This window comes from Lissotriton vulgaris, chromosome 10 (assembly GCF_964263255.1).
Source record: "Lissotriton vulgaris chromosome 10, aLisVul1.2, whole genome shotgun sequence".
Taxonomy (NCBI): domain Eukaryota; kingdom Metazoa; phylum Chordata; class Amphibia; order Caudata; family Salamandridae; genus Lissotriton; species Lissotriton vulgaris.
Window position 1 is genome coordinate 494,674,556 of NC_141698.1, and position 27,058 is coordinate 494,701,613.

Sequence of the window (27,058 nt, forward strand, 5' to 3'; positions counted from 1 at the left end):
AAGACAAAATTGATAAAGTGAGTCTTTCAGTTTTGCTTCCATTATTACTTAGTGCTCGAATTCCACTATGTACAGTTAAAGTCATCTTGTTAAGTACAGCACCGTTAACATATTTTGGGGACTGCTATTTGCTCCAACTTCCAAAGGAAACCAATTGAACGAGTCTGTAGATTCACGTACCAAGTCTGGTAAATTCATTATAAAAAATCTAACTGAAATTGTATGAGGTAAGAATCCACTTCCATAACGGCTTTTCTTAGGATGTTTAATTTTGAGGTTCAGATTAAATATGCAAAGAAAAAAGGGAAGTTGTGAATTTTACTTATCAGAGCTGTTTCGCACAAGAAGCAGTCATGTGTCAGGAAGAAGCCATGTGCATTTCTAAACTCAAACATTTTACTGTTTGCAACTGTATTTTCTAAAAAGATACCTGGATTACACACAAGGCTTTGCAACAAAGATTAAGCAGGGGCTTTCATGAAACTACAGTACTGTAGCTCAAAAGAAGGAGCATCATATTCCAAATACAATATTTCAGCTTTGTTACATTTACTTGGACGGGCGACTATTTTCAGAAAATAGCATGAAAAGAAACAAAAAAAAAAATTCAAAATAAAGAGAATTATATACTGGATTTAGGAAGGGCTATTCTCTGGGTCAAACAGGAGGTCAGTCTTAGATGTTTCAGTTTAAGGAAGGGTCAATTAATACAATTCACAATCAATTCTGGTGTAGCAAGAATTGAGCACTTTGAGGTGATCTATAGGCAAGATCTCGGGATAGGATTAAGCATCAATCACATATTGGTGAACAACTGCTTCAACCCCAGAAAAACAATCCTATGTATACATTAAGGAGTGTTGATAATGAGATCAAGTATAGGATACCCTGAAAGTCGATAGCAGGAGAAAGGGGACTTACAAAATCCAAAATGGCTGAATTATGATATTCTTAAGAAAAAGGCAGAGAAACAGTATGATAGCTTCTAAACAGAACGAAAATAGTAGTGATAGTGACAAGATGCTCTCTTCTAGGTCGACCACACTGACGACTGGAGAATAATCAAGAAGTAATAGAAAAAAAGAAAAAAAGTCTTCAAGGCTACAAAGGGAATCATTCAACAGTTGCAGCATTGTCTTCTCTGTCCATCAGTTTTATATGTAGCCAGACCATGTCGAGGTATAAGAAAATGAGAATGTTAATACCTTTGTTCAGCTGAATAGCCGATTTATTTCCAGTATAGGTAAAAGGGTATTCTCTTCACTGGTCTCAGATTAGAAAGGGCAACTTGATCAAGATGAGTTCTTGAGCAAATGGATGATACATAGGTGGAGGTACGCTCATGCAAAGAGTTATTTTATTCTGACAGCATTATTTATTCTAAGCATGCCTACCTTGCCAGGCATTTACTTGCCAGCTGGAAAGGAGTGAAAGGAAGATACCAGAGTACATAGTAATAGAACAGTTGAGTGGAAATTGTTGCAATCATCAAATAACTCTAAAACGCAACATTAAGCACCCTAATACAAGAGTACCCTATGCAAGCAAACTCTGAGTATGAACAACTTAAAATTTCAAAGATGAAAAAAATATATTTTATGTCACAAAGTAAGTGAACAGTTAAAGGTTTATTTGTGGTTGGAGAAGTGAGTAAAAACTAGATTCTGGCCAACCAAAATATGTCCTGTGCATTAAAAATAAATTGTAGGCATCCTGGAAAGGGCCAAATAAACTACATTATACAGGAGGACAAAATGTAATCTACTAAACTAAATTCTTATTGACACTTTCTGAAAAAAGACGTCTTTGTAGGGATAGCCAATCCATATCCTTACCTGGCATAAATTAGAACTGAAAAAAGAAATGGATTTGTTCTAACCAAAATGATCATGGAAACCACCAATGAACTGCAGAAATGAAATATCTGTAATAACAAAGACCTACATGCATCACATAGAAATCAGACGCTTCATGATCTGAGGGAATATATTTGGTGACTTAAGGGAAAACTGTGAAGGCCTCAAGATCATTACAAAGAAAGCACTGGAACTTGGTAAGTATGCTTGTTTTAATTCAATGACTGTAAACAAAAGGGAAAATGTAAGTTTCTCAAGATCATTAATTGCAGAGAACTATCCTTGTCTTATCACACTGCCAAATAAGCATTATGAGCTTGAATATGAATCCTTGTGTAGTGGAAGGTTTAGTTGGGCTCAATCACTTCAAGGCGACCACTTGTTAAATTCCTGTATTAACTATGCATTATTTGATAGACGTTTCGGACTTCCATATAGTCATGAGTTGCCACTGGCCACTATGATGCTAAATGCTGAAAAGGTATTTGAGCTGGTGCCATAGGAATTCCACTGAGCAGCATTATAATTAATTGGGCTTTGTTTCCCAGTTCACTGGGTTACTGGAAAATGTTTACGAGGGAGCATCACCTCAGTTAACAGCAAACAAGTAAATGCTGTTGAAATCAGTAGAGGGATCCACAACAGCTGCCTCTCCTTCCTTCACCTCTTTGCACTTTTTATGAACTGATGGCAAATAATATGAGAATGTCCTGAAATCCAAGGCCCAACAAAACACTCACGAAACCCAAATAAGACTATATTGACCTTTTCCTTGAACCGAATCTTGAAAACACTGACATTATGTGAGCTACCAACTCATGCTGGCAAAGTTTGTAGGAATAAACTAAGCCAAATCAAAACTGAGATTTTGATGGTTAATGTGTCATTCACTGATAAACTCCTTACCATAGTTCAAGGTTGTGAGTTCTTACATGTGGAATCTACTTATTCAAATTTCCAAGGATACTATAAACTGTATAAGCTAGTGGTGCTCCGTGACGACACCGGGTACACCACAATAGCATTCCAGATTCACAACCAGTTCAACCTTTCCCCCATCAAGGCCTAAACCTCTTGAAACAACATCTGGGGAAAAAAGGGTGGAAGGGAAAGCTTGTTTATTTCAGAAAGCCATTTATTTACCTTCTGTAACCCTCCAAATTTCCTTCTCTATACCACAGTTTCTCAGAAGCAGAGCTGATCTATACTGCATTCCTGATCCAAGACGGTGGGTAGAGTGGATTTCTGACACATTTGTTTTTCTTGCCATGAACGGCACACTCTGGGCACCAGAGAACTTGGCAGACACAGAGGTCAAATTTAGTATTCTAATTCCAGTCCTAGAATATTTGGGAAAAGGCCAACTTCCCCCAAATATTTCAGGAGGCTTATTTACCATTATAATGTCTGTCCTGGAATGTTTTGGGTAGTTATAAATTCCTCTAGTATTGTTAGGAAGGGTTGAAAAGTCGTGATTTTGAATTCCATAAAGTGCTGCTCGGGGGAAAAAAACCAACGAATATCAGATTTTTGTGGCTACATCTCAATCCAATGATGTCTTCTGGGAGGTCATGTTGTCTTATTAGTATGAAAGACTGCTGAATTCAGGGGAAGTTTGAACAGAAAGCGTCCTATAGTAAATTTTCTCTTGTTTTCTTTTACCTAGCTTCAAACTTTACCCCCCAATTTTCACCCGCCGTAATTTCTTGAATTCAAAAGTCTCTGCAAATCACTCCTGCAAGTCTCCTGATCCTGATCCTTCAACTTAGTCTCCTGGATAGCTGCATCTTGATACTCTTCTTCAAACTACTTCATCTGCCTCAGAGTTAGTTCTACTTTGAGATTTTCCTCCATTGCCACGTTTCTTGAGGATACATGAAAACAACACAATGTGTGCTCTGCATAGGTAGTCCCATGGCTATAGGATGGGGTTGTGCTAATATCAGGCAACACCATAGGCAGGACAGAAGCCTCAGTCCAGTCTGACACCTGACAGTCTGTGGCACCAACATATTTGGATTCCAGTTTCGCATCTACGATGGCTTCCAATGAAAGAATCTCTCTAGACTCAACACAAGGTTCTAGGGCTAGCAATTCAACAGCAAGTACAAAAAACAACAATTGTAGAATGAAAAATTCCCTTTACTGAAAACAATTATCTGCATAGGCAGTGGAATTTCCTGTAGCCACATATTTGCCCCTTGATTTTCAACGGAACCACTGAAATTAAAGGCATTTTTGGATTCTTTCACTGTGGATTATTTACAACTCAATTTGTAAGGGATCACTTAAAAATAGTCTGTTTAAGAAATACCTTGCTCAGAAAAGTGTCACCTTGGCAGCTCCTCTTCTTCGGATCCCTGTCTGAATTTCACTTTTGTAAAGGCGGTGACATTTTTGGGGAAGTTCCTGAATTGATTTTCTTCAGCCAACTAAACCTTTTGTGAAGAAGAAATTTTGATGTCCTTCCATACACTACACATTTGTCAACTGGATGCAAAAACCATGAGATAGAAAGGACTCAGATAATCTTATTCCATAGAGGATTGAAGAATAAAATCAATGAGGCGTCGATGCACCTTCCCAGACCTGTTACCTTTGCAGATATGATAGATAAGGCACTTCTAACTAAATATTGCCTGAATCAGAGAAGAGCTGGAAAAAGGACTTTGGTGATGATACCAGGAACGACACCGAAAGCCTTAACTTCTTGGGAGAGCGACAGCATTCATGTTCAAGCCTCTCAAGAAGAGGTCTATGCAAACAGAGGCCCATTATCTCAGTCTGAGAACACTGTTGCCAAAAATCAGGTTTCTATATGCACTGTGGTGCACCAGGACACTTAATACTCAAACACAACGTCCAGGGGTGTGGGCAAGAATCGGGCGAACAGGGGTATAATCCTGGTAACGGTATTTCCAATTTTTTAGGACGCACTCTGCTCTCAGTGGTCCCACCGCCACTGGACCAATTTTAAACACAACATAACGTTGATCCGAAAGGAGCGCTTTAATTCATAAAAATTCCCAAGTTAATTACTCTTTACGTAGCTCAATTCACAAAAAGTTCATAGGCAGTTTTATATGTATCCAATTAATGTATTTTGTTTCACAATGTTCTCTTCATAACTCCAGATCACACCATAATAATCAATGTCAGCCAACGCGTTCCGTCAATTAGGGACATAAATAGGGCCTAAAACATTATTATTCGCTGTTAGCACTTGGCGGGAAGGATCGCACCGACCAGATGGACTTCATTTAGAATTGAACAGAGGAACTGAAAGATCACACATACAACTGAAAGGACAGACGGATGCTGCCAAGAGGGGTATTCGGTTAAAAACTAACTGCGAATAATAAGGTTTTAAGCCCTGATTATGTCCCTAATGGACGGAACACGTCCATATGTCTATCTTTTAAGTCGCCAGAGTGTGGGGTTGCAAGATGAACCTACTTTAGCAAGGCTTTATCAGCTGAAGTTTTAATCAGACCATCATCCGTGTGTAGGAGTCTTCACCTGCTTCCATTAGGAGTGCACAGACCTATGAGGTGCAGTGGGGGTTTCCCATTCAGAAATATAGAAAGGTAAAGGATCATGTGCCCAGGTCGTTCACAACAACTTGCACCAGCCTTTACATATATGTATCTCTTTCTTCACTTAGAATTCTCCTGACCTATGCTGAATGTGCTCATGCTTTCAACTACTAATTTCCAGGCCAGCCCCTTAAGTACTTAACAGTCATAAATTTACTCCCATGGATACCTAAAATCACACACCTCAATTGCCAAAACGCTTCTTTGCTTACCACACATTCATACACCCAGTCTTGAAAGAACCAAAGAAACAAGTATCTATTATCAAATTTAATACCAAATATATTCAATCAATTTGACCAAAAAGTACAAATTAATCTAAAAAGAAAACACTGGAAAGCTCACATAGATACATAGGTCAAAAGAAGAGACAACACATAAGAATCATATTTGTCATAAAATGGTGTTAATTTATAGGAATCCATAATGGTGACAAATTGTAAAAATGTATTTATTTTTCAATTAGTGAAACTTTGTTGCTCAAATTTAACAAAAACTAGGTGTCGACACATTTCGGTGGATAATGCCGGAAACTCATATCACTAACCCAAAGATTTCCTGCCTTCAGATGGAATAGATAAGAGTGGCTGATAGTGGAGGCCTCCTACTTGTCTTATGCCAGTGATAAAGCCATCATTCTTCAGAAGGCGCTTCCCTTTTCCAGTACATAAAACTGTACGAAAGCCCGAGGGCAGATATGTTTATAATGCAGGGAACCTTTGTAGGCACCCTTATTGTCCAGGTCTGCGTACATGGGCCCACTGTTGCTTTTCACTGTTTCTGGATGGAGATAATGCAACTCATTACAAAGGCTCCTATCTGGGGTTCGGATTTCAACATTACACTGCATCCAAATTTAGACAGATAAAACATTGATGTGTCACACCTACACACACCCAATGGGTGTTGCCCGACTGGGTGAGATTATTGCAGATGCAGACATAAGGCACGCCAGACACCCGGAGCATCTTGAGGCCCATGTGTTTGTATTGCACATAACTGTTGGTATAGGATTTGTAAGTGGCTGGCCTCTAGAGATGTATGCACTAGCACCACACTAATCTAACACAAACCATGAACCTTATCAGATTATACTCTGGCCTTCATCGAAATTTCTTCTCCTACAACTCATGTAAGGCATTCACTTGGAGTTTGCCGCCTATACTTTGCAGGATTAGGTCTTACGGGATGATATCTGCACTGTAATTGCAGAGTATTTTACCTACAATGCGAACTCTGTGACTAATCCTGGAGTCATGTGGTAGGCTTTCAAACCAGTAAACAGAGGTTACTAGCAGTGTGGTATCTTGAAAACGATCCTTAGGCATATTGGCCGGCTTGATAAGAAACTTCTAGACTAAAATTCTGGAATAAAGGTCTTCTTGTTGATATATCGGACAAACTTGAAGAGTGTAATGATCATGGGAAATTACCTATCTGGGTAGGGAAGACAAAGCCAGAATATATGGCGAGGGTGATAACGGACACTCGCATGCCTTCTTAGACATCCCTGGGCCAGCACTGGGATCACCCAAATTCATGGGGAGAAAAGGAGTGGATGTAGCCTTGCGGTTAGAGCAGTCGACTTCGAAGCTGGGGAACCGGGTTCGAGTCTCGACAGCGACGCTCAACATCCTGTGATTCTGGGCAAATCACTTAATATTCCCATGTCTAACAAAAATTAATGTGTCCGTCTGTAATGAAACTGGTGCTCATGTAAAGCGCTTTGATCCTTGATGTCTCTGGTCTAGTTCACTACAATCCTATAACAATTTGTTAGTTTTTACACTGACCTTTATAGCAGTCTAAAACAGAGCTCGTAGAGGCTGATGTATCCAACTTTCCTGACATGGTAACACCGGTGCCTGGCTTGGTCTCTCATTGTTCATATCTAGACATGCCTGTCACTACTGAGGCGATTATTCAAGTCAATATTAGAATGTCTCCTTGCCGTGCATGCGAAACAGACTGACTTCCACCCAAGTTCTACAAAGAATAAGAATGACTACTAGTGCTACATTTGTTGGCAATGTAAGAAGAGGCAGGGAATAAGGACTCTCTCCTACCCTCACTCTGCGAAGTGCTGCTCATCATGCTCCTTAAGCTGGTGAAGCACTGTGACTCAACGCACACTGATAATGATAAATGGTGACAATAAAATTTAGCCTAACTCTTAGCTAATACGATATTTAATCTTCTCCCAGATGTAGTCAGACCGGACCAATCAGGGTTTATATGGGATAGATTAGGTCCCATATTCTTTGTAGCATTTTTGCCTTGATCCACCAGCTTCATCCAAAGATCAAAGCTGTTGCTGCATCTACTGGTGCCACTAAAGCATTTGATGCTTTGGAATGATAACATATTTTTCTGCTATTGAAGCAAGATGGATTTAGCGTAAATTTCATTCACTGATTTAAATTACTTTACAAGCGCCTTGTGACAAGCATCCATCAGAATAGGTTTGGTATCTGAGCCTTTCATCATATGAAGGGGGACTAAGAAGGGAAGCCCCCTGTTCCCCATTTGTTTTGCAATCTTTATGAAACCTATTGCCTCTGGGCTCAGACAACCAAATGCAAAGCGGGGCTCAACTTCATTACTAGACACCTTTTTATGCCACTACATGCTGATGTGGTCACGCTTTGTCTGGGACTCGTCTATCAACATTTCACCAATAATAGGAGAAAGGATGGGGTCAAGAGATAGCATGCTCAGCACCCAAAACCCACTGGTGGGGTATAGATTTGAGATTTATTTGAAAGCAGAATATTTGTTAATTATTCGACATATATGATGCACCAATAACATGAACAATGTATTCAAAACTTTTCATAATCTTTCTTTATTCCTCATTTTTCTTCAGACAAATAATTTTTTTAATAGATCACAGCCAACACGTTTTGAGGAAACACCTATTTTTCAAGGCAACGATTCATGAAATATATTGAATTCATAATAATAATCCTCCTTCTGGTGAAGTATTAAAAGAACCTTGGGCGCAGGCCTTAGCTGGAAAATCTCCAGAACGACAAACACTGCGTGCTGGGGATTGTCTAAATGAACATAGTGAAGTAGTGTGGCTCACTGGTTAGAGGCGGCAGACCCGAGAGCAGAGGACGGCCCGGGACCAGGGTTCGATTCCTGGCGCGGCAGGTTTCTGGACCAGGGTCAGCGGACCCGATAATTCTCTCGCCTCGGTGCCCACTCTGATCAGCGATCACACTCGGCAACTCTGGGCACTAGCTTGCCTCATCTTCACTAACGGCCCCACCAGACCGCCGGGGATGCCTGGTCTCACCCTGGAGATACCCATTAAGGGACCATCTCTCAGGGAAGCCAGGAAGGGTTTTGCAGCGGTCGAAGCGCCTTGGGACCCTCCGGGTAAGTAGTGCGCTATATAAATGCCTATACATTTACATTAAGCTTCACCGCTCCTTTGGAAAGAACGTCCTGATAAGTTAGAGTATTGTATGCTAGAAAGATTCTGGATGGAGAATAAGCCGGTGAAGTAGGTATGCAGGAAAAGTGTGATGGGCCATAATAAGGAATTTGAGCTTGTGAGGGTGATCTCAGTATTTTGCTCACTGACAAAAGAGATGCTGCTATAGTAGGAGATGAGGGATTCCAATTTCTCAAAGAGTATATAAAGGCCGCTTTAGAGGAGTATTTTAGTGGAAAACGAATTAAAAGGTATTAAAGGTGTCTAGACTGGATCCTCACATGGAATTATTAGACTACCTGGAAGATCCGGCATATGATGTTGGGGAACTACTCAACATCGATCTGGGATTAAATATTGCCCAAAAGAGATTTTCTCATTGTCAATCTTGAGTATTCTAACATCGATAATTTGGAGCTTCAACGGTGCAGGGTCACCACTGAGTTCTCCTTTGATGGGATGTAGATAGAGACTGACCTTTTAAGATTGCTTTTCTCCTTCTGTAGCCCTTATGTCCTGAACCACACCCCTAAGTTAGATGCCTTTCCTGGTTTCAAGAATTCTCTTAATACATTATTTGTTTTCCAAATGTCAAACTTTTTTGACAGAGTGGGGTACTGGGAGGCGGACACAGAAACTTGTGGGCATCTCTAACTGCCTTCTTCCTTCCACTTGAAGGGCACTTATAGACAAGCATTTACAATGCAATGGTTTTGCCTTTGTTAAAGTTAGAGCTATTGGCATTGCTCTTGACATTATTTTTATTAATGTTTTTTTAACATAAATAAATGGCATTGTCATTTACAATGCCACTAGCTTTATCTCCCGCAAATGACACACACAGAGCCCCCCCCACACACACACCCACACAGAGCCCCCCACACACACAGCCACACAGAGCCCCACACACACACAGCCACACAAAGCCCCTCACACACACAGCCACACAAAGCTTCCTACACACACAGCCACACAAAGCTTCCCACACACACAGCCAGACGGAGCCCTCCACACACACCCACACAGCACAAGCAGGCAACAGGGGCACACGGAGGCACAAGCAGGCAACAGGGGCACACGGAGGCACAAGCAGGCAACAGGGGCACACGGAGGCACAAGCAGGCAACAGGGGCACACAGAGGCACAAGCAGGCAACAGGGGCACACAGAGGCACAAGCAGGCAACAGGGGCACACAGAGGCACAAGCAGGCAACAGGGGCACACAGAGGCACAAGCAGGCAACAGGGGCACACAGAGGCGCAACAGGGGCACAAGGAGGCACAAGCAGAGTCCATTAAAAAAACTGCTTTTATTTTGAATGTGGTACTAGGCCTTATGGGTGTGCACTAATTTTGCTTCCAGCACTGACATTCATTACCTCTTTCACCAGTTGTTACTCAGTCTATGCGCCAAAATATTGTTGATTCTGTCTTATTAGCTCAAACCTGGAAATTCTCCATGCTGTCTTCCTAATTCTTTACCAATGGGTATTTACATTTTGTCTTCGCCATTGCTTAACCACTGGAAATACACCAACCCTTCACCGTGCCCCTCCCCTACACGACACCTGTAACTGCAGAGTAGGGAAGCTTATATTTAGCCAAAAATCAAAACACAGGGTAACTTCAGGATGGAAAGCCCAAAAACTGGAAAATACAGCTGCAAAAAAAAAAAAAAAACAGCTGCTCACTTTTGTACTTACGCACAAGATAGCTTGTAAGGCTAAAAAAAGAAATGTTCATTATGCCAAGTGCAAAAGTTATCAAAACAGAAACCAACTAGCTTTCTTCTGTGACTCACAGGAGAAGAAAAGAAACAATCAGGGGGCCTGCCTGGATCAGAACATGTATCCAGCAGGTCAACCACAATTATTAGCTTGGAGCACTTAACTCATTGCCATAGCTCAAAGCAGCTGAAATATCCATGTTAAAAACCAGGGACAAATTAAAACTTAGGAAAGAATAGTATCGAAAATTACAGATTCCACCACAATTTTTTATGGGGCGTCACACTGCCTCGATCGGGGTTTGAATCACCCAGCCGAAGATTTGGGGTGGGTTACAGTGTCACACTCTAAATCTGTTTAAGGCGTGCAAGTAGTTCACTCATTCCCATGGATGAAAAGGGGTTCTTTTATAACATCCCTCAACCGTTGAGTGATTTACACAGCCGAGAGCGTTGCTGATCGTCCGCACGCCCCCTTACCCTAACTCCGAAAGCCCTGATCGTTGCTAGGCCGAAGCTCCCTCGAGAGGACCCGTCCCTCCCATCTTGACCCTTCTATCCACCGGAGCCTTTCCCCCCCCCCAGATCCACCCCACCTCCACCTTGTGGCCGCTTGCTTCTGTGCTCACCTCTCCAGCCCGCAGTGCCAGCTGCACGGCGGTGTCCATGCACTCCTTCCAGGGGTCCTCGGCATCGCCGGGCCCGGCCGCCTCCTGCTGCTGTGGCCTCATTTCTCCTCTCCGGTGGAGGCAGGAATCGGGGCGAATCTCCTCTCCCACGATACTGGGCGCCTCCCCCGGTCGGTGGGGGCACCAGCTGACGCTCAGATACGGTTTCCTCTGAGGAGGGTGGCGGGCTGGTCTCTCCTCGATGCTGCAGCTACCAGAGGAAAGCAGCCTCTGGATGCTCCCGCGGATTATCTGCTCTCACGAGGCCCGTGTGAGCAGGATAAGCTATTGTGAGAGGGTCTCGGTCTCACCGGCTCTCCCGCATTACCTCCGTCTTCCTTGCTGCCCCTCATTTCCCGTTTCACTCACAGCCCGTTTCCCTTATTCACAATGTATGGCGCCATCTAGACCTTTCACTCACCCCTCACTGCCTCTACCGCCCTCGCTGACTTCCCCTCTGTGACCCTCTATCTCACCCCAGGATCCGCCCACCATTCACTGCCTCAGTCTACCGCTACCTATTTTCAATTGTTGTTATTTTTTTTTTTATTTGGACCTTTCTCGTTTGTATTTAAAGAATCGTTATAAATGCTGGCGTAAATAGGGGAACAAAGCACTAATTTAACAACCAGTCTCTAGGATTTTAACTTTATAATTTTTAGACGTTTTTGTCATTGGTCAAATGGTGCATTACGTGCCAAAATTAAAATCGCAACATTCCTTTCATTAGGTTAATGTTTAGTTAAGGCAGTAAGGAGATAACAGAGACAAACAACATTACTGATAATTACCGCCCCCCAACCCGGTGCCCTGAGCCCCAACCCCCACAGTAACATACAAAAGGCAGGCCTAAGCAACATTACGAAAATCCCCCCATAGAGACCCGTCCCGCAAAAGGGAGAACATAGGACACCTTAGAGCCCAATACTGTCCCCTTGTAAATACACAAGCTAACGCTCCACCCCACACACCCGCCCCCCCAATAGAGAAAATGCGTCACAATGAGACTGTAAACTAAAGCAGATCCAGGATCAAAGAACGGAAACTGCGTGACCCCTATAACCGCCCCGCAAGCTAATCCTAAAAGAAAAACCTACCACACCCGAACAAACAATAAATCCCACACCAGAATTAAACTCCTTCGGCAGACTAAGCAACGTAGAAAACCAATAATTCTTGTACCCCATCCCCAAGTCACTCACAGCGGTCAAAGCAGCAGGCCTCCAAGCCGGAAGGAACCCCCCGGGCGGGGAGCGAGCAGGAAAAAAAGGGGGGGGGGGGAAGGTCACAGAAAGAAATGGAATCCCTTGGCAAACAAAGGAAAAGACAAAATATAAATAACTCTGGTACACAGCCCCCAAGCAATACAACAGCGCTCCAGACAGCGAGCCACAAGGCCCGAAGAAACCCCCGGGCGGGGATCGAGCAGGAAGGGGGGGGGGGGGAAGAAGGTCACTCACCTCCAGGCCTGGGCAGCAAGGAACAAAAGAGGAGACCCGTCCCGAGCAGCAAGGGAGGTGCCGGCAATGCCGGACCAGATTCGGGGGCGTTCCCGGCTTTTGGCTGACGTCGTGCGACGTAGCCAAAAGCCAAAAATTCTCGGGAACGCCCCCGAATCTGGTCCGGCATTGACGGACAGGCCCGTCTTCCAATGGCTAGCCTCCATTTATGGAGCTAGCCAATGAAAGACGGAGGCCGTTCCTGTCTCCCGTATATATCTCAATAGGTTTTCGCCTGCGCGAAAAAGATGCGCAGAGCGCATCTTTTCGCCAGGCAAAACCTAAAAAGGGATGGCTTTCAGACTAAAATATTAGAGTCAAGAGAAAAACAAATCATTTCACTCGACAGCAGTTGTTAAAATGATGTTGAGTGAAAAAGCAAACTTTTTTTGAGGTGTGAAAACCTCACAGGGGTAGGCGGAATGTTTCTTTCAGACGGCAGAACTGGAGGAATTTGGTAACTCCTCATTACTCTTGTAACATGGAGTTCCAGCCAAACTCCACAAATCACCTCATGGAGGAATTTCTTCCTGCCAGAGTTCAGAAATGTGAGAACGAGCAATATTTGGCATCCCCTGGCACCATTTTCTAATGCGGGATGTCATGTACGGTCATGGTCAAATGCTGCTTCTTAAGTAGATTTTCTGCCAGAAATGCAGCGACACCAACTCTAATAGCAGTGCACTTGGCGCACTGCATGGTGCAGTTTGCACCGATTTTTCAGCACTGCTCACACTACTGGCGCTAAATTGCAGCGCGTCATGCATATTTCAGCCCTTCAGTGAAACTTCTCGGAATCTCAGTGTGATGTAACTCTGCAGATTTCTGCAGAGTGAAACTCTACGAGTTCCATCCACCCCTAGTTCAGAGGTCCTTCTGAAGCAAACCAGAAAAAAATCACTGACTATGGGAGGCAACTGCCAGTACAATTCATTATAGAAAGAGGATGCTTCCAGGTTTTTACAGGGACAGGTCTCTTTTCCTTACTTCTAATGTAAGCTATGAGGCTACATTTTCCACCATCATGTACACAATATTTAAAGGGGTTTGTGTAGGACAGATGCTGCAATGCGCATACGTTTGAGCACTCTATGACAACATTATGGACATTCACAAGAAAAATTAAATTTCTAACAAACATTATTGTCTATGATTTTACATGGCCTTATGGATAAAGACATGCCACAATGTAATCTTCATGAAAGTAAACTATGCAAAAGTTTATCAGGGTCAACACAGACGATGGAGAATTATTCAAGCCTTTACGATTTTCTATTAATATCCTGTGATTCATAAAATGAAGTTAAGCTTTGTATTAGTAACTATTAGGTAAAGAGATGAATCTTCGACTTTCTGTGAGACTTGGTTTGTGCATGCAGAGCTGTAAACATCTCTTTTTAAGACCATCTGAAGGTTTTTTGGAGCCAGATTGACCTTATTAGCTTGCTGGAATAAGGGCAAGAAATAAAACCTTCTACTCGAAGTACAGAACAACAGATCTCTGGTTCGGCTAAGGTATGTGATGAAAGACCACCTCAAGTAACTTGGACAACCTCTTTTGGTTTGAAGATAATTTAGCTAACTGGCCAGAATAGAGGGTTAGTGAACAAATACTGGTGCCGTCATACCATGAAATTAACTTGTAAACCACTGTTACAATGTTGCAATTCATTTTCGTATTTTCTTTATTCATTTCTTACTTTATCACTATTTCGTTTGTTTTTATAGTTACATCTATCCACATTATTCGTACTACATAAGGACGTTGAATTAAATAAAGTCATGAAATCTATAATTAACAAAACCCACATTGCAGAGACTTCACCCTTCTGCGTCCACAAACAAAATCTATTGCTCATGCCCGTTTTCCCCAACATAATACAGATGCTGTTGCAGACCAAGATTAAAATTATTCTCATTATTATAACCCTCTATAAAAGTACATTTGGCTGAAAGCACTTTATATCATGTAGATCTTTCCAAGCATATTACTCTTTCACTCGTGCATTAATGTTATGTTTCCAAATTCCTTAAACTCTGTTCCCCATAAAGTTTGACTTCGAATCCAGCCTTCTTACCATCCTAAACCCATTTAAGATTTACATTCAAAACACACAATTTTACTGCCTGCGTTTTTTAGCCCAAATCCTATTTCACTGGTGGAAAGTATTCTTTATAATTTGAATATTCAAACAAGATAAAATAATTTAGGAGAAAAAAGAATGTGTTCTGATTATACCCATGTTTTTGTACCAAAAGTGTTTTCATTTTTGTTTTATAATTTACAAAGTGTATCCTGCTAATGGCCACGAGTTCATCTACCTAATAATAGTAAAGAAAATTCTATGATTCAAACCTTAAGTACATGAACTGAGATGACCCAATGGAATTGTGCTTTCTGGGGTTTTGTCACTACAGTGCTCAAACATTTTTAGTTGCAAGGTTGTCTTTTAATAGCCCTAAAAGTCTTGAACTTAATATTAACACAATAAAGACAAAGTAAAGAGGAAATAAATCTTTGCAAAAAGTTACAGAAGCCTTCTTGAAAGAAAATAATAATTCGAAACATATAAAGAAATGGACAACAATCTACTGGAGAAGGGCCGTTAGGCATGTTTCACAATGATACCAAAGTGGCCTCTCCTACTGGAACAGTCTCAGAGAAGCCATAGAAACATTCCTTAACAGCCTTAATTGACAGGCCTTCATCAAAGTGGAAGTAATATCTTACTTATTTAACATTGCAAAAATGTAAGTGACATTTTTTTAAGTTTAAGCCGCCTTAATTTTCCAATTGTTAGCAAACGGGGAATTTACGAGGCATTTTAACATGGTCAGTTGTATCTGTAGACTATGAAGTCATCTGAGAGAATCGTATTGTTATAATAAACATTTCTTTGTGCAGATTGATGACGAAGGTATTAATTATTTAGATAAACAAATTTACATGTACCATTCAAGGGGAGAAAAAAAAAAGACGCGTCAGGTTGCAGGTTGTCTAGTACTGCAATACATAGCTACAGTATGGTGCCAAATGAAAGACTATTCTTTGGATGTCAACAAACTGAAAATCAATGATATAGTAATATTGGTCTCCTTTGCTTCCTAAATTGAGAATACTTTATCTAACAGGAGATTAAGCATACACATTTATTGTCAAGATCAATGTTTTATTACTTACTAAAAATATGCTGACGAGATCTTCTTCCTCTGACTGTGTAGGACAAGTTGTATGGATGAATGGCAGAAATGTTTCTGTGTAATCAAATAGGTATAGATAAAGCATGCTGAGCCTTGGGGAACTCTTCAGTGCATACAGCAGGAACAGTGATTTTCCAGGATTTACTGCCTTGAATAAAAAACAACATTTACGCTAAATATTTAGTTAGCTGGAAAAAAACAGGATAATAACACGTTTTTCCAGAGTCTACATCAGAAGCTTCAGATAGGAATCATATCAACTGCGGCAATATATTTGAAATGGATGTCAAATGTACAGTAACACTAAGTTTTGCAATTTTCATGCCAGACATCTAAATGTGTGCAATAGTGGCAAATACTAATCAGCCTTCTAGTAATACAGTGAACTTGTAAAAACAAGGTGACTAGTTGATAGACCTGCACAAATATGAAATGCCTAATTTATTGATGTCATTATCCCATTATGACTAACAAAAACGTTTACATGAACAATTATCTCTAATTTGAAAAATGTATTCTGGTTATTTGAAAAATTAATTGTTGTCGGTATAAAAAGCCAGCATACGGACAAATCCAGAACATCTCAAGATTGTTAAATAGAAATGTGAAATTTGAAGTCATCATAGTACGGTCTTTTATGTGAGGTCCTGGCAGACATGTTTTTACTATATAGTATTGGTATGAATTCATGTGTTAACTACTGTCCTAGAGTCAGTAATATAAATTCACTTCATCTAAACAACTAAGTCACTGTAGGCTTAGAAAGCAAATAGGGCTTACTCAAGGGGGTCACAGGAATTAGTGTGTCAGATACAGTAGGTGACAGGAAATAAGTCATAACTTTCAAAATTTCAAAACTCGTTGGTTCTCTGGATCTCTCAAAGGCTTCTGCTGTGAGGGATCATGATTTGTCTTATGGATACTTATGCCGGACTTTTTTGAATAAATTATTGTTCTAGCCCAATGCGAGGTACCATGCTGCAAACCCCAGGGTGGAATGTTCAGATCCCAAGTTTAACCAAAAAGGGGGGTTGCTGTACTGTTCCTAAAGAAAGCAGAGATAGGAAAGTTCTTGCTGGCGTGACCAAGGAGAGGGGAAAGGAAGGGGATGTTATTAATACCCTGGGGAATCCATTATGTTGGATATATTTGCCTCACACACCCCGAGGAGTGTCATGCTTCATCATCGGCGGTTGCTCCTCGTCGGGGAGGCGGTGCAACCCCCGACGGGCACACCTCAGAGAGGGGCTCTTTGGCGGAGATCTTTTTTCCAACTGCCTGTAGGTGAAGTGGGGGTATGTGGGCAGGGAGGTGTATACCTATGGTAAGGTGGCTAAAATGTAATTAGGGGTACCGGAATGGACTTTATTCTGGGGGTCCCCTAGCTACGGTTAAAAAGTGAAGCTAGTCCCCTAGGTGTCAACCAATTATGTTGTGTTACCCTACAAGAGACTAGTGGTGCATGTGCAAAGTGAAGACAACAACATGCTCGTGTCATATGTTTTATAATTTTACCTTAGTGGATCCTCCTATGTCTATGTCTACTCGAGCTCGGCGGGGATGGGTAGGTCACTACACCCGGACACAGCAGACTTCAGCCACACCCTGGGCTTAGCGCTGTAGTTCAGCCCTGCCGAACACTCATGTGGCCTCTAGGATATGATCATTAGACATAGACATAGGAGGATCCACTAAGGTAAAATTATAAAACATATGACACGAGCATGTTGTTGTCTTCACTTTGGTCCTGAAGAATCGCGGTAAATATACCAAGAGCGAGAAACATGTTGACCACATGCACCACTAGTCTCTTCTAGGGTAACACAACATAATTGGTTGACACCTAGGGGACTAGCTTCACTTTTTAACCGTAGCTAGGGGACCCCCAGAATAAAGTCCATTCCGGTACCCCTAATTACATTTTAGCCACCTTACCATAGGTATACACCTCCCTGCCCACATACCCCCACTTCACCTACAGGCAGTTGGAAAAAAGATCTCCGCCAAAGAGCCCCTCTCTGAGGTGTGCCCGTCGGGGGTTGCACCGCCTCCCCGACGAGGAGCAACCGCCGATGATGAAGCATGACACTCCTCGGGGTGTGTGAGGCAAATATATCCAACATAATGGATTCCCCAGGGTATTAATAACATCCCCTTCCTTTCCCCTCTCCTTGGTCACGCCAGCAAGAACTTTCCTATCTCTGCTTTCTTTAGGAACAGTACAGCAACCCCCCTTTTTGGTTTGACTCTCTAGTACTTTGTACGGACACTAAGCTGTTACTGGACCTTCCACCATCTTGAGTGGTAAATAGTGTCCTTTTGCCTCCCTCCCTTTTTGAAACCCAGATCCCAAGTTTCCCATAAAAAATAAAATAATACATAAATAAATAAATAATGAAGAAAATAAATACCTAAGTTCAAACATATGTCTACAAAACAAAGAAACTCCACAATGAAATCACACATGCAATTCAGGGTTCTCAAACGTTCTGGTATTCCATGCAAAGGTGGTCAGAGATCCGCTCAACAAGTGGACTAGGACACATTTCACTTGGGTCCAAATACCAATTAAGAGCCCAAATGATTGTTTAGTGTTCAATGTGGACAAATAGCAGTGCACCCGCAATGGCCTACCTACATTTTAGAGGCTCACATGATAAAAGCTACCATTTGCAATATCCTGTTGGCATGGGCCCTCGATGATGAGGCAGACTGAGGTGATGCCCTCACCATGAAACAGCAGACAGGAGACTTTAAGTAGGTAGGATGGCGGTAACTTTATTGTACATCCATACACAAGAAACCTCAGCCACCAGACAGTCAGATCAACTGCCAAAGATTGAACAACAACATTCTTTCACTCTGGAGGACATTTTAAATTACATCATAGCCTTCTAAGTTACATCATAGTCTAGCAACTGCAACCAAGACAGGTTGCTAACTTCATACTACAAAACACCACCTCACCTTCCCCTTTTATAAAACATTTGTAGTAAATACATTAGCGAACACAATCTTGCAAATGACGAGGAGTGGTCATCATTTGGTTAGATCTCCTCCTCACTGCTTGAGACGAAGAAAAAGTCACAGGAACCTCTGCACTTTCAGTTTCTTGTAGAGAACATCTGGCAATTCTACGAAGATTCCATATTTTATAGTCACTAGTTTTGACCGCATTGTTAAACAATTTAATGATCTTTAAGGGCTTACCAAACTAGAAATTACCCACACCCTTCTTTGGTAACTTTACTCTGACCCAGTCACCAACACCCACAAATGTCTTCTTTACTGCCTTTCTCACATCAAACAACTCCTTCATCCTTTCCATACTCTTCAACTCTCTTTTCTTTCCATGCTCCTGTACTTTCAACACTACTGTAAGCAATTTTCTTCTGGAGGCCACTCACGACGGAATCTTGTCTGTGATGGCCGCTCTTCCTTTAAACAACCTAAAAGGAGCCACACCAGTGGATGAATGAAGCGTAAATCTGGACTCACAGACTTTCTTTTTGATCGCAGCTTCCCAATCATCAACAGGCACTAAAGATAATCGCATGGCTTCCTTTAGCACCTTGACAAATCTCTCCACACCACTATTGCATTCAGGATGGTACAAAGCAGCCTTTTTATGCTTGATGCCTTTTTCCTTTAAAAAGTTTTCAAGAGCATGAGAAGTAAATTGGACCCCATTATCAGATAACAAAGACATGGGAAAGCCTTCTCTTTCAAAAGGATCCTCCAAAAATACCATCACAACCTCAGATGCAACAGAATTAACATTTTTCACCTCTAGCCACCTTAAAAACAAGTCCACACACTCGAAAACATAACGGTCTTGAGACTTCAACTTAACCGGCCCTAGAATATCAATGGCTGCATCCACCCACGGATCACTGGATTGCTCCCTGTTTATCATCGGCTGAATTCTACACTTCAGCACCTTGTCACTGCCCGCACATTAAGAACAACTGCAAACTATTCTCTCTATGTATGTATCCATGGCCAGCCACCAGTAGGCCTCAATGATCCTTTCCTTGGTCTTTGCAATCCCCATAAAGCTTGCATGAGCATTGGCCACCAGCTTATCTCTCAAACGATCAGGAACCCCCAACTTACTCCCACGCTTAAAATTCCATTAATTATAGTCAATTCATCCTTATCATTCCAAAACCCTTTGAAATTCTCTTCACACTTTTGCTTGATACCCCAACCATCTTGCACTTTCAACATAACAAGTTTTAAGATATTGTCTTAAGGCATTCATTCCACACCTCAGACAAATCAGAATTTTAATTTGTACCACATAGCCTGGAAAGACAATTAGACAAAATATTTTTGGAGCCAGATAAGTACGAAACATTGAATTAAAACTCTTGCAAGGCAACAATCCACTTTCTTATCCTATGGGAAACAAAATCAACACCTTTCTTACAAAAAACACGTTTTAGAGGTTTATGATCAGAGATCACTTCAAAGGGTTTTCTTACTTTCCGAATGGCCCAGTAAACACCAAGGGCTTCCTTCTCCACCACCGAGTAATTACACTCAGCCCCTCTCAAAGGCCTGCAAATAAATAAAATGGTCTTCTCAGAGCACCCCCAACTTCCTGCAATAAACCGCACCCAATCCTTTGGAATTTGCATCAGTCATGAGATAAGAATCTAAAGAGGGATCAAAGCTTTTTAAACAAGGTGCATCATTCAAATATTGTGTGATCCTATCAAACTCTTCATCGCAAGCCTGACTCCATACAACCTCACAACCCTTTTTTAACAGACCATGCAAGACTTGAGTTTTTTGTGAGAAGTTGGGAACAAATTTATTATAGAATTCTTATTATAGAATTCTGCCATTCCAAGGAACTTTACCAATTTTTCTTTATCCTTGGGATAGTCTAAGTTAGAAATAGCTCCTACCAAGGAAGGTTTAGGTTTGATACCTGAACCAGAAATTAAATGATCCAGATACTCAATTTCTTCAACATTGAAATTTACGCTTTTCAACCTTCAGTGCGAGACCAACAGCAAGAACGTTTCCCAAGAATACAGCCAACCTTTCATTATGCTCTTTCAAATCAATGCCATACACAAGTATATTGTCTGGATACACTTTAATCAAAGCAACATCTTTCAGAACCTTCTCCATCACCCTCTGAAACACAGAGGCTGCAGAAATGAGACCAAAAGGCAGCCTGTGAAACTTGAAGGTTCTAAAAGGTGTTACGAATGTCGTGAGGTCTTGGGAAGCTGGATGAAGTTTGACCTGATGATGCGGTGAAGAAAGGTCCAACGTTAAAAAATGCTTTGCTCCATCCAAGGATGTCAACATTTCCGTGAGGTTGGGTAGTGGGTAATGGTCAACAATAACCTCTTTATTTCAATCCCTCAAATCAATACATAGCCTTGCCTCTCCATTAGCTTTGCGAGCCATGACAACAGGAGAGATCCACTCAGTTGCTGGATCTCAGCTACCAAAATGCCACACAGACCTTCTTGCCCCCAATGGCTTCACCAGTTCCCATTAAAAAATGGACTTCCGATTTCAAATGCCACTATCTCTGGAAACTTAAAAGCTAGAAAGATGGTTTGAACTGTTTCAAAATCAGGACAACCTCCCCTGCACATTCTGGGACAGGTAAAGGGTTCATGCAGACCCACTGATATTACAAGAAGATCAGGAGATGCAGGTTTCTATTTAAAAGCTGGAAGGCGATGTTGCAGCTCCCAAACGCAGACAAAGTAGCTCTTGGATCTCCTACCCAGCTTGATTGTGGAGGCTTGAAGGCTCCTCAGAAACCTCTACCTGTTGAAATATTGTCCTGCACCTGATGAGAAGAGCAGATTGGCTCCTCCCATGTTGCACAGTCCAGCTAATTGGCATTAAAGCAAGATCAAATTTTAACAGGAGGGGGGAGAGAGAGAGTCAGTGGATTCAGTCTCCCGGGTCATATGAATAAACAAAGTGGAATCCACTCAGAGTGATAGTGATCCCTAGAGTGATGGGGAACACACAGTGTTGTTTAAATGCCCCTCACACACCAACAGGCCCCTTGGTGTCATGCTTCATCATCGGGGCCTTCGCACCCCTCTACGGGATGCGGCGTGCTACGACTCGCGGATACGCAGGAGCACTTGAAGTGAACTATGTGTGGGGGTGTGTGTTTTATACAAAGGTGTGAGTAAGGTGAGGTGAAAAAAGTGAATAGTTAAAAAATACCTGGCACGTGGGAAAAAAATACTTTATTAAATCCCCGGCTGGTATTTTTAAAATAAAAGTGCAGGGCGTGGTTTTTATAGATACGTATTAGGGTATCCAGACCACTGTATCAAAATGTCAACATGTTTCGGAGGTCAAAGCCCCCTTCTTCAGGACAAGGGTTAATGCACTTACCCTCCCCTTACTCACATGTAAAATGTAAAAGTGTCAATAAAAATTACCACAATGTGTAATGTTCCTAACAATGTTATATGTTAGTGAATGTCGTTGCGCCCAATTGGCGTAAGAACTTAAAGTTCCCAAATACAGGACTTCATGAGCCTAAACGTATATTGGGGAATCCTTCCTTTCTAATCAGAAAACGGTTACTGCAACAGCTAATCGCCTGACTTCATCGGAGCCGCGTTGAGGGAAGGCAGGCGATTAGCTGTTGCAGTAACCGTTTTCTGATTAGAAAGGAAGGATTCCCCAATATACGTTTAGGCTCATGAAGTCCTGTATTTGGGAACTTTAAGTTCTTACGCCAATTGGGCGCAACGACATTCACTAACATATAACATTGTTAGGAACATTACACATTGTGGTAATTTTTATTGACACTTTTACATTTTACATGTGAGTAAGGGGAGGGTAAGTGCATTAACCCTTGTCCTGAAGAAGGGGGCTTTGACCTCCGAAACATGTTGACATTTTGATACAGTGGTCTGGATACCCTAATACGTATCTATAAAAACCACGCCCTGCACTTTTATTTTAATAATACCAGCCGGGGATTTAATAAAGTATTTTTTTCCCACGTGCCAGGTATTTTTTAACTATTCACTTTTTTCACCTCACCTCACTCACACCTTTGTATAAAACACACACCCCCACACATAGTTCACTTCAAGTGCTCCTGCGTATCCGCGAGTCGTAGCACGCCGCATCCCGTAGAGGGGTGCGAAGGCCCCGATGATGAAGCATGACACCAAGGGGCCTGTTGGTGTGTGAGGGGCATTTAAACAACACTGTGTGTTCCCCATCACTCTAGGGATCACTATCACTCTGAGTGGATTCCACTTTGTTTATTCATTAAAGCAAGATCTCCATCTCCCCTAGGGTAAAGTAGGCAGGCTTCAGCCAAGATCCCAGAGACAGGTTAAAGGGGGGAGTGAGAGTTTAACCAAACTCAGTGTCATACCTGGAACTACATTCTACACGTGCTCAGAGTCTAGAAAGGGTAGCAGTTGAATGGGGCCGGTATCATCATACTTTGGCGGGCAAGGTAGAAAGCCGTAGCCAATTAATGTGCTAACTTTTTCAAATACTCCTCCAAACCTGAAGAAGTATGCTGTCCTGTTGTTGTCCAAGATTTCACAGGTTTTTTAGCAGGCGTAAGGAGTCAGTTTTGATTGAACTTTTTTTCTTTAAAAAGACAAGGCATTACACAGGCCACTTTTACATACGACCAGAAACAAAAGGAACAGAGAGATGGACAGGTAGTTACTTTTGAGGGCGTGAATTCTACCCCAATAAAGGAAAAGGTCTGGCAGAGTTAAGTTCCATCTGATTGTTTGAAGGACGGTCTGAAAGTTGTATTTCTCATAGCACTACAGGATGCCTGCCATTACCATGGAGTGAGATACACTGATTACTGATATTTGCTACCATGGACCTGGAGTATATATCCAGAAGGATAAACTTGGATTCGATTGTTTTTCTTCAAAGTTTGAGGTGTTGCACAAACTTGAAACATTTTAAACATTCTTTTTATTGAGGTGCTAATAATTTTGCTTGTGATAAGCATGCCTACGCCCAGCACTTATCTCAATCTTGCCTTTAATTTCAAGGCAGACCTCACATTATCTCTGCACCATTTTCAAATAGTGACATAATCTGAAATTAGACAGGCTATAAAGTTTGCAGCCATGATATGCACATGCTTCATGCTAGTTCATCCTTACAATGGTATTTGTTTTATCTCTTGAAGCTAAATTTGGGTATCTCTTCTTCACAGATGATAGTATAACTGAATTGGGTGTTACATTTGACCTAAAGAAATTTCGATCTTGTTCAGATCGCCTTTTCTACTGAGCGAACATGGAGATGCTGTTTCATACATAGCCAAAATTAAAAGACTTTTACTGCAGGCAAATATGGCAAGGGAGTAGATGGAACAATGATCTTGCAGATGCCCTCTACTGAAATATTTTTAAGTAAGACCAATGGTATTATCGGCACAAGAACGAAGGGACTGTTGAGTTTAGGTGCACTTCTCACAAGGACTGAGAAGCATCCACTGGAGATACCCTAATTGAGATGTAATGAATCATTAAAGTTTCAGGGAAGGGTATCCTCACCTCTGAAGTAGTACTGTTAAGCACTGTGATAAGTTCTATGCCTCTTCCTTGTAGAAGGAGAAAGTGCAATCTCTAGATAAGTTGTGTACCTGTTCCTATTACTCACAGAAATACTTTACATAATGTTTAGGTCGAAGCCTACAAGACAGCACAGATGTCTGGTTTGCTGAAGACATCTTGGAGACATTTGAAAAGGCTTTGTGGTTTGTTACTCACATGTGCTTGTTTAATATTTGCTGGCTTTATTTGTTTTAGGCTGCCCAGCTTGAGTTATTCCATCTCGTAGAGCATAGCCTACTTACCAGCAAGCCTTGTATTCTTCCACTAGTATTAGCTTTCTGTAAACAGGCCATTACATTTAGTTTTTATCTTGTCACATTTGCTGTACATTCAAAGACAGAGGGTGTGAGAAGTTAGCCTGGCATATGATGTCAACTAGTTCTAATGGGCACCTTGCACCAGTCTAATCGACCCTTATTGATGGTGGTTGTAAAGGCAACCTTATAGAAAGCTATCCTAGTGGTAGCATGGACAAGCTGTCATCAGGCTAAGACTTCAGAGAGCGTATTACGCAAGTTGTTTTGTCAATTATAATCCCTTGAGTACCAAATGAAAGGACACCACACAAGGTATATATCAAATATATGTGTATTTATTCTAAACACAACCCCTTCGCACTCTTTATGAGGTCAGAGGTAAAAGTACAATACAAGTTACTCAATTACTACACGATAAGTTGCACAGTATACGTTATGCCCTAGGGGCCTCACAAACCATATACTAAAATAGTGGTATAAGAACCACAAGAGAATTAGAAAACAGGCCTGTAGACTCGCTGGGGCTACTCTAAACAACCAAAGGTTAGGAAGTAGGAGGCCCACGGGAGACGCGCGCAGTGTCTAAACACAGCAGCGGGTTACCATTGGCTTTCTATGGGAAACCAAGAAGTTACAAATATACAATTTTAGGACACTTCTGGATGGACTACGATGGAACCCTTTTAAACTAGGACACTTCGAGAGTCAAGACCCATGGGAGTACTCTTGTTACCTCTCTCAGGGAAACCGGGTGCATAGGTGTCTTTTCGTGTTGGGTTTCGTCGTCGTTTTCAATGGAGAGTTGCAAAGAAGTGCTGCAGGCGACCAGAGGAAAAATGTACGGGTGGATCCAAGGGTGGATCGTAGATCTGTAGAACCTGAAAGCAGAAGGGACAGAGTCTGGGTTACTTGTCAGTGACCAGGGCGGCGATAGAAAGATGCCACCAGATGTCGAGTGATTTCAGGTGAAGATGTGAAGTTTGTCTCTTCAGCCACGAGGACCAAGAGGCGTTGACGATGACCAGGAGCTGGATTCGAGCTGTCCCAGGAAGGATCTAGTTGACTGCGGTGTCGGTATCCAGACTGGACCCAACAAGCCTTGGCAAACGCAAACCACGCAGGATGTCGAGATTGGCTTTTGAGCAGACCAGCAAGGTCTGAGGAACTTCTCCTTTGTAGGGAAGTTGGAGCAAGCCTGGAGCAACCAGGAAAGCAAGTTAGATTCAAAATGGAGTCTTCCAGGGGCTCACTAGCCAACGGACTAAGAACTGGGAAGACGTGTCGAGCTGAAATGCAAAAGCAGGGCCCACGGGTCACTCGTGGAGTGGGGGCCTCTGAGCTTCGATGCAAATGGCGCTCGGGTCTGGGGCTTCAAGCACCCCAATGCACGACTTTGAGTTACCTCGTGAAGTGAGTGCAGCTTGCAAAATGCAGGATGTCCAGGAGTACCGGGCCCACGTCTCTCGTGTCCGCCACGGGTCTCAGCTTTGCTGTGAGCGAAGGTCGGGGTCAGAGATGTCTGGAAGTCCGTGTCCTGTGTCGCAGATTCTTCGGGATCCGGTGGGAGCCTCGAAAATGCAGAGCGGTAAAGTTGCTGTTGGTGCCGGTTTGACCAGGGTGGTCACTCATTGACCACAAGGGAGATGTCTTCCAGTCGAAATGGAATGTCGAAGGTCCAGGATTTATGTTTCAAAGTTTCGTCCAGGGTAATCTAAAGTCCTAGTGACTGGGCTCCTATACTTATACTAAGTTTAGGGGCTGGACTACCCTTAAGGTCCCTCCTATGGGTGGACCTGGGAAGGGGGTAGTTACACCCCTTTCCCTTTGTTTAGTTTCGCGCCAGAGTGCCCCAGCAACCGGTTTGAACTGGAAAATGCATGGAGCATCAAGTGTGCCCCAGGCAGGGTCTGGAAAGCATTCACTGTATGCAGCCCTACCTGCCCCAATACATAAAAGCCTGTCTGGGGAGGTCTCCCTGGATAGGAAACCTATTGTCCAGGCCTCCCCTGCCAGAGTTTTGTCCAGCAACAGGAGGTCAGACTTGTGTCTGTGGCAGCAGCATCCATTTTGTGATGCTGAGGCTCTGTTTAACTTTAACCGGGTAAACCAGTAACTACATGTCTTCTCCTCTAGAAGGGTGGAATGCTACCCCCGCCGTCAGGACTGGCGGGGGGCGGGGTAGTATTCCAAAGTGTTTGA

General features: G+C 42.3%; 1 protein-coding gene across 2 annotated transcripts in view; it reads right to left on the bottom strand.

Annotated features, from left to right (window-relative positions):
* The window catches only part of BFAR (bifunctional apoptosis regulator), a 357,188-nt gene that overhangs the window by 129,607 nt on the left and 200,523 nt on the right, over positions 1-27,058 (bottom strand). For both annotated transcript variants that reach the window (XM_086941352.1, XM_086941351.1), the window contains exon 7: positions 15,968-16,135. In XM_086941352.1, coding sequence (XP_086797478.1) covers positions 15,968-16,135 — 168 coding nt within the window. The remainder of the gene's footprint in view (positions 1-15,967; positions 16,136-27,058) is intronic.